Source organism: Nicotiana attenuata, chromosome 10 (assembly GCF_001879085.1).
Source record: "Nicotiana attenuata strain UT chromosome 10, NIATTr2, whole genome shotgun sequence".
NCBI lineage: Eukaryota > Viridiplantae > Streptophyta > Magnoliopsida > Solanales > Solanaceae > Nicotiana > Nicotiana attenuata.
In genome coordinates, this window is record NC_031998.1 from 46,897,195 (window position 1) to 46,906,517 (window position 9,323).

Consider the following 9,323-nt stretch of genomic DNA (forward strand, 5'->3'; position numbering starts at 1 on the left):
TAATTGAGAAAATTAAGCAATATTGCACTATATGGCATACAAGTCAAACAACTGAGAAAAGACGTCACAAAAAAGGCTATTTATTTTACTTAGACGTCACAATTCAAACCAAATACACGGGAAGATAGAATGTATGTCATAGCCCAATGTGCCAGCATCAACCATGTCAATGAGCATCTCAGAGCAACTCAGTTTCTTCCTAACTACTCCTAAAAAAAATAAAGTACCTGGTTCAAGCTACATCCTTGGAAAAGAACCGGCGTCCAAAGAAAAACCAAGGAATACTACCTAACTATCCTAAAAAAAATCTTTTTTGTATTTTTAATCGGACTTCATCGCTCAAGAAAATTGTCCAAAAGATCCATCGTCGGGAAAAGTCTGAGCTTTTTCTAACTTTCTTTTCTTTCTATTTTCATTTTTTTAACTAGATGTCTACTACGAGTTCTACAAGAAAAACTAAATAAAAAAATTAGTTTTATACAATTACACTTCAGAAAGTAGTTTCCCACCCCACACTTATATTATGCATAGTCCTCGATGCATGATAACAGAGAAAAATATTAAAACAAGGGTGAGAAATACTCCTTGAGGCCCTCTCGGGCCTAGCTCGGACATGATCCTCAATATTAAGGATCGGGACGACCCCACACTTAAGCTCAAGCATGCTCCTCAGCTTCAATGTACTCAATCTTCCCCTACTCTGCAAAACAAAAACAACACAAAACTTGACACTAAAAAAATAAAAAATAAATAAAATACAGGTTGGGTTGCCTCCCAACAAGTGCCTTATTTATAGTCGTGGCACGACTCTGCTACTCTGCTCAGGCTGGGCGCTTTCTCTTCTTCTTTCTCCCATGAAGTCTAGCTTTTTGCACGCTCTTAGAGGGTCTCCTCTTTCATCTCTGGCTCTTTTCTCAATCATCTTTACACACTCAGCTTGAAACACCACCTCCTCTAACTCATTTATCCCATCTGGATCACTACAATTCACATAAGGACTATGCTCTATCCCCTTCGATTCTACCACAGTAATCATGCACAAGTCCTCATAATGCTTAGGGAGCTTAAGTGCCTTGTACATATTAAAAGTGACTTCCTCATCGTCAACTCTCATCTTTAACTTCCCTGCCCTCACATCAATAATCGCTCCACCAGTAGCTAAGAATGGTCGCCCCAAAATAATGGGCACTTCCTCATCTGCCTCGTAATCAAGCACAATAAAATCAGCAGGAAGAATAAACTTTCCCACTCGAATTAACACATCCTCAATAATTCCTTCTGGCATAACTAGTGACCTATCTGCTAACTGTAAAGTGATTGTAGTAGGTCTAAGCACCCCCAATCCGAGTTTCTTGAACAAAGAGGATGGCATCAAATTTATACTAGCCCCCAAATCACGCAAGGCTCTACCTACTTCTTGTTTTCCAAGAGACAAAGGAATTGTGAAACTCCCAGGATCCTTCAACTTAAGAGGAAGTTTACTCTGAACTCTGGCACTGCACTCTTCAGTAAGTGCAACTGTTTCGAGCTTTGTATGTCTTCGTTTGTTTGCCACGATATCTCTAAGATACCTCGCATACTTAGGCACTTCCTGCAAAATTTCCACCAAAGGAAAATTCACACGCACTTGGCTCAAAATATCTAAGAATTTCTTGTACTTAGCATCATCTTTTTGCTTCTGCAGCCGTTGTGGAAACGGAGGTGGTGGCCTTGTCACAATTACTGGCTCTAATCCCTTGCTCTCTTTCTCATTCTCCTCAACTGGCTTGGGACCTAATCCTCCTTCAGGACTAGCTGTATACTTCTTTTTCGTTGGAACTTCTTCTAATGCTCTTCCATTTCTAGGTAACCTCATTGACTTGAGCTTTAGGATTGGGCTCAGTATCACTAGGAAGAGCCCCAACTGGTCTGTTATTTTGGGCACTAGCAAGTTGTCCCACTTGGCGCTCCAAATTTCTCATTACTGCGGCTTGGGCTTATTGTTCAGCCATCAATTTCTGAGTGAGGGCTTGTTGTTCAGCCATCAATTTTCTTATCATTTCCTCAAGGTGACTTGTTGGACTCGCTTGTTGTTCAGCCTGAGGTGGTCTATATTGTTGTTGAGGTGCTTGAGGCCGGTATTGATTCTGAGTACCTTGGTTTCCATCCCAAGAGAAGTTTGGGTGGTTTTTCCAATTAGATTGTAAGTGTCCCCATACTGATTTGTCTGGCCTCATTTTGCATTACCCATAAAATATACAGACTCTAGATTTGCTGGGCATAGATTGCTCATGTGACCTTCTCCACAAACTTCACAAAATATTTGAACCTGTTGCACTGGCTGGGCTTGTTGCTTGTTAATAACCAAGGTCATCTGATTGACTTGGTTGGTCAGTGTAGAAATCTGCACTGATAATGCTGAGATGACATCTAACTCAAGAACCCCTGCAGATTTTTGCACCGTGTGTTTGCCCATTTCTCCTTGCCAATCTGGATTGCTTTTGGAGAATTTGTTCAATAATGCATATATCTCGTCAAATCTTTTCTCCAACACTTGACCTCCAGCTGCAGCATCTATCACAATCTTTGTTTCAGGATGTAGGCCTTCTATGAAAGTGTGAGCTAATACTTCTCTTGGTTGATTGTGATGAGGACAGTCTCTGAATAGCCCCTTGAACCTCTCCCAAGCCGAGTATAGAGACTCCCCTGCCTTCTATTTGAAGGCGACTATCTCACTTCTGATCTTTGCAGTTTTGCTTGAAAGGAAGAACCTTGCCAAATCATTCCATGATGTAATAGAATTAGCTGGTTCTAAACTTCTGCCTTCAGCCATCACTTTGCTTCACCCAACAGAGATAATGGAAAAAGTGTGAGCCTTACATAGTCTGGAGTGACCCCGTTAGAGATATAAGTATCACTAATTTCCAAGAAGTTCATGATATGCTGTTGTGGATCCTCGTGTGGAAGACCCATAAACTGCCCATTCGCATGAAGTAGCTGGATCATGCTCTATTTCAGTTCGAAATGCCCAGTGATTCTGGGCTTCACAATGTTGGAGGTGACATTAGCAATGCTGGTCATCTCCACCTCCTGAACAGCCATATATTCCTCTGCCATGTTCACAGGAAATTGAACGAGTGCCTGAATATTATTTTTATCCCTTGCTTCCCTCAACCTCCTGTGAAATATTCTCTCAGGTTCAGGGTCAACGCCTTGAAGTCTGTCCTGGCTTCTGACCCTACGCATTCAATCAAAGTTCCTGAGATCAGAGCAACTATCAAGTAACGTTAGACTTGACAAAATAAACAATAAAAGCAAAACTCGAAAGTAGTCAATATTCAAGTCCCCGGCAACGGCGCCAAAAACTTGTTGCTCCCAAACGCACACGCAAGTATACGTGGTCGTACAAGTAATAAAATGATAAGTCAAGTGTCGAACCCACAGAGACTTGTATCGACTACGCACTAAAAATCACCAAGATTGTTATTCAGTCAAGCCAAAATAAAGTTCAAGAATGTGATTATACTAAACTATAATTCTAATTTATAACTAAATTATCAAGCAGTAAATTGGTTGTTGTGTATTTAGTAGAGACAATTATTCCAGGGTTGTGATCGGTTCACCAATCCTACTGTGTTCTAGTTAACTCTCCCTTTCATACAATTTACTCGTGGTTGCTAATTAATCGATAATTGCTCTCATAGCCTTCTCCCGAAGTAGTACTCGCCTATTCAAAATAGATTAACGCCTATATTCCTATGAAATCAATCTATTAAGAACGCATTAAGATTACGATATTTAGTTAAGCACAGTGACTAGGTTTATTCCTATCCTAACCACAAATCCTCCCCCCCCCCCCCCAAGAGTTAAGATCGTGCTCTCTTCAATTCTTCTCTAATCTAAATACGACTTTCCCAAACATAGCATAGATAGTAAATAGAACTTAACTGCTGGCCAGACAATTAAGCAATTAATCATAGAATTGAAGAAACAATCATATATTAGTGAATTGTAATCAAGGTTAAGTCAACGTTAAACAACAATATTCATGGCTAAATCACAACCCCAGAACTATGGGTTTTAGCCACTCACGATAATAGCAAACAATTTCATAAATGTTGGATAATTGAAAATACTAAGAAAAGATGAAGAAATCTGAGATGTTCTTGATCTCCGATGTTTCTTGTGTGTATTCTCCCTCAATAGTGGCGTCTCCCCTTCACAAATAATTCTAGTCTTGCTTTTATACGTGTTGGGTAGGTCTAGGGCCGAAATAACTGTGTCCCATGCGAATTTGGACAAGTTTCACGCCACTGGCGCCCTGCCCGGCGCTGTCCATGGCGCTGCCAATTTGAGGCTACTGTTTCTGGCGCCACAGGAAGGGCTAGGCGCTGCAATTTCCAATTTTCATGTTTTCATCTGTTTTGGCTCTAATTTCTCACATTTCGCCCCCAATTGCTCCCAGATCATTCCTACACATAAAAATACTTCAATTAATATAAATCAACACATTTGACATCCTAAATCCACGAAACAAAAGTAAAACATGAGGCGATATACATACAAATATATATACTTTAAGCTAAACATCAGCTATAAAAGAAGGCATGCAGCATGATCCAGTAGCCAAACAGCTTATCGAGTTAGCCAACAAAGGCAAGACAAGAAGGTTTTAGATAGAAGACGGCCTACTACTTACCACAGGTCGGCAGATCTACGTGCCTAAGTTTGGAGACATTAGACGACGGATCATAAGGTAGAGTCATGACACAATGTGGGCTGGTCATCCAGGTCAACGTCTCACTAGTGCCTTGGTTGAGTCAGCCTACTATTGGCCACGCATCTGAGATGACATCGAGTGCTATGTGCAAACTTGTCTTGTCCGTCAACAAGACAAAGTTGATCAACAACAGCCCGGAGGACTTTTGGAGCCACTGCCAGTGGCAGAGCGTCCATGGGAGAGCGTTACTATAGACTTTATCACTTATCTACCGAAGTTCGATGGTTATGGTACTATTATGGTGGTCGTGGATAGATCTTCCAAATATGCCACCTTCATGCTCGCCTCACCGGGTTGCACAGCTAAGGAAGCCACCAAGCTATTCTTTAAGAATGTGGTAAAGTATTGGGGCTTACCAAGGCATATCATCAGTGATCGAGACCCCCGCTTCACTGGGAACTTTTGGAGAGAGTTGTTCGACATACTTTTCATGGAACTGCACTTTTCTACTAGTTTCCACCCACAGATAGATGGACAAACGGAACGGGTCAATGCCTTACTAGAATGATACTTGAGGCATTATGTAAGCGTGCATCAGAAAGATTGGGCAAGGCTCTGAGACATTGCCTAATTCTCTTATAACTTGCAGCGAATTGAGTCCACGGGGCGGACACCATTTGAGCTAGCCATAGGCCAACAACCACAAACTCCACATTCATTATCAGCTGCATCCGAGGGAAAGAGTTTGGGGGCTTATCATATGGCCAAAGGATGGGAGGAGCAGCTTGACACTGCTAAGTCCTCCTTGGATAGGGCAGCTAAGAAGATGAAGAAGTTTGTGGACCGTAAGCGCCGTCCCACAGACTATAGAGTTGGGGGCATGGCCATGGTGAAGTTTAACCCAAGAAAGTTCAAGGCACTACCGAGCATGCATCAGAATCTGATTCGCAAGTATGAGGGGCCATTTAAGATCGTCGCCAAGGTAGGCAAGATCTCATACAAGCTTGACTTGCCAAGATCTTCCCTGTCTTCCATGCCAGCATGCTTAAGCAATATCATGAAGACAAGGATGATCCGAGTAGGGGCCAATCAAGTCGAGCGCCTATTACTATCACTGCCTCGCATGATCGGGAGATTGAGGCTATTATGGATTACCAGACCAGACGAAAACAAGGGCAAAAAGCCACCGCTATGTTCCTCGTCCATTGGAAAGGGCAATCACCAGAGGAGGCCACGTGGGAACGATATGAAGACTTGTGGCAATTCAAAGATAAGATCCAAGAGTTTATGCAGCAGCATTGCGCTGCAGTCGTCGCAATATTAGGTGGGGGAGAGTGTGATGACCCGCCACATCATCATGCCACACATGCGCCATTTTGGCGTATATTAATGCCATGGAAGCTTACATAAGAGTAAGGCTAGCATTTGTGAGAAGATTCTAGAGAAGTATGGATATTTCCTTAGGAAGACCCTAGATCCTTATGGATTTGCTAGGAAAGTCCTTGGAATCTTCTAGGCTTGTAGAGAATTCTAGAGAAAGCCCTTATCTTGTAAATAATAAGGGACTTGTGTAACAATTAATATTTACACACTAGCCCCTAGGAGACTAGTATATAAAGGGGGCCATTCATTTGTAATTCATCAAGCAAACAATTCAAGTTCTCTCAAATACAAAGCTTCCTTTAACAATTCTCTTGTGTTCTTTCTACCATGCTCTTAGCGATCTTGAGTGTAGTAAGAGTGACTTGGCATAGCAAGAACGTGAGCAAGTTATCAAGTGCCGCACGTGTACTTAGTTAACAACTAAGGACGTGACAACGTAAGCTTAGCAAATTGATCAAACATTTCCCATTAACTCCTAAGAATAAAATTACGTATCACGAGTTTAATATAAAAGACAACATAAGTCTCTAAATTAATAATTGCAAAACTTTGATAGTTTTATAATTTTTCCTTTTGTAAGCTTAATGTGTGTTTCTTATTTATTTATTTGCAGTACCATGTTGATGTTGTTTTTTTAAAATTAAGACGGTCTTTAGAAAAATTATAATATATTTTTTTTCTGTTGATATGTTTTCTTTGATATTGAATGTTGATCGTTAAATTTTACATATGGAGTTTAACGTCTAAATCTTGTTCCTACAAAAAGTCACAAGGAGTGGACAATTTTAGCATTGGGATTAAGTTGTAGTAGAAATAGAGTTCTTAAATGAAGAACACAAAGATGAACAACTGCAGTATTATTAGTCTCCAAAATAATAACATATACTAGGATTAAATGAAAAGGAACAATAGAAAAATTCTATAGATGTTGAGTTTCTCTGACAGTAAGGGTCTCTTTGGGGATTTTAATATAAGTTTTTACATAATTATATTTTCTTTAGTATACTTTTTTTAGCAATATCAAAATCAACATATATTGTAATGCACTCTCCAAGTAGTACACTAAATAGAACAATATCGAGTTAAAGGATGTTCATTATTTTTAAAAGGACTGAATTCCTGTCATATTGTAGAATAAATAATACTCTTATTCTACTCTTTTATTTTTTTTAAAATTATGCCACTTCAAATGCGAGAGTCAAGCTTTTAACCTTAGGTTAGATTAATTTTGAAACAGAGATAAAAAATTATTTGATTGGCATTTTGTGACCTTCCTCATGTAAAAGATGTTGGACTTTAAGCCATTGGGCTTTAAAGTAGAAGAAGTGTGAATTGGAAATGGAGGGAAATTGAAAATTTGAAGAAGTAAACTTTTGTCTTGCACTTTGTCCCTCATTGGTGAGGGACAACCACATTTGTGTGCTTATATATAGAATCACTTCTTAAAGCTCTTAAAAGGAGTTGAAGAGAATGAACCCTCGCGCCGTCGTCGTCGCTCGCTCGGCTCGGCTTCGGCTTCGGCTTCGGCTTCGTCAAATGATCGATAAGATTATTTTTGGACAAAATTTATTTAATTATTTAATAATTAATTAAATGCCAAATCACTGCTGAAAATACGCCAGAACCCTGCTGAAGGTTCAGAGGGCCTCTCTGACCGCGGTTCTGCCGCGACCGCGGTAGAACCGCGACAGGCTGATTCAGAGAGCCTCTCTGACCGCGGTTCTGCCGCGGCCGCGGCAGGCAGTGTATTCTTCTGAAAAGGCACCTTTTTCAGACACCTCTTCTGATGATTGCCTATAAATTCTGAGGCAAGGCTCCATTTTCTATACACGAAAAACACTCCAGAACTTCTTTCTTTCTGAATATACTGCATCCTAATTCGCAGTCTCTCTCTCTCAAATTCGTAAGTGTGATTTTGCTCCGTTCTTTGAGTTCGTTGGTATCCTGCAGTTTGTATTGCCACTGTTGCAGGAAGGTTTATTCCGTTTTATCCTGGGAGGATTTAATCCATTACCTTGGCAACGTGTGAGGGGGTTAAAATTCCTTAAGGACACACAAGAAAATTGTGGACTCGGAATATTTCTTAAACTCTTCTGTTTTTCCAGTTTCTTTTATTTTTCTAACAATTTTGTCTGATTTTTGGTTTAACACAGTAACGCTCACAAGCTTAAGGAATTTCTAATACTAACGTTTCTGTGTTGAAACATATATTAAACTGTTATTCATATTTTGTATACTGTTTTGGAGACTAAAGCCTTGTTGCTTTCTACTCCAATAATTCTTTCTGTCCGGTTTAAAGTACATAAAAACTTTGCCGGAATAATAAACGTACGGGTTTGAAGTATATAAAAACTTCACCATTGTTACGTGTTGTATGTTTGGTTTGATATTCAGTTTGAAGATATCAAAACTTCACTGATTTAACAAAGTTCTGTATTGTTTTCAACTTTACAGAAATATGACGAATGAAAACCAAACTAATGGAAGTGTTGCGGGAACGGGTGCTACTGTTACGAGTGCTGCTGCCTCGTCAAGCCGTTCTACTCCTGCTCATGCTATGGCACCGGCAGAAAAACCCGAAAAGTTTTCCGGTATTGACTTCAAACGCTGGCAAATGAAGATGCTCTTCTATCTTACTACGTTGAGTTTGCAACGTTTCATCAAGGAGGATCCTCCGGTCATGGCTGAAAATACTCCGGATGATGAACGACTTGTTGTAACTGAAGCATGGAAACATTCTGATTTCCTGTGCAAAAATTACATTTTGAGTTGTTTGGAAGATGGCTTGTACAATGTCTATAGTGTCATGGAAACTTCAAAAGCGTTATGGAATGCGCTTGAGAAGAAGTACAAGATTGAGGATGCCGGACTTAAGAAATTCGTGGCTGCAAGGTTCTTGGATTTCAAGATGATTGACACTAGGTCGGTCATAACTCAAGTCCAAGAACTACAAGTCATTGTACATGACCTCCTTGCTGAAGGTATGACCCAAATCAATAATTTTAATAATAAGATTTATCTTATTATTAATAATGAATTTGTTATTGAAGGTATGGTCATAAATGAGGCCTTTCAAGTCGCTGCTTTCATTGAGAAGTTACCTCCGCTGTGGAAGGATTTTAAGAACTATCTTAAACACAAACGGAAGGAAATGACACTAGAAGACTTGATTGTTCGTTTGAGGATAGAAGAGGACAACAAAAATGCTGAAAAGAAGTCACGTGGACACTCGACAATAATG

The 9,323-nt window shown here is 40.0% G+C and overlaps 1 protein-coding gene across 1 annotated transcript; it reads right to left on the reverse strand.

Annotated features, from left to right (window-relative positions):
• On the reverse strand, window positions 685-1,855 carry LOC109233779. Its single transcript, XM_019399642.1, has 3 exons — window positions 1,572-1,855; window positions 876-1,448; window positions 685-700 (listed from the first exon to the last, which is right to left on the reverse strand). Exons 1-3 carry the CDS (start codon window positions 1,853-1,855, stop codon window positions 685-687), a joined length of 873 nt encoding a protein of 290 aa, XP_019255187.1.

Excerpts from the sequence above, each read along its gene's own strand:
- LOC109233779 (XM_019399642.1), bottom strand. The coding sequence starts at position 1,855 with ATGAGGTTACCTAGAAATGGAAGAGCATTAGAAGAAGTTCCAACGAAA. Across the intron at positions 1,449-1,571 it reads GAAGTGCCTAAGTATGCGAG|TTTCACAATTCCTTTGTCTC; the intron begins GTATCTTAGAGA and ends GGATCCTGGGAG.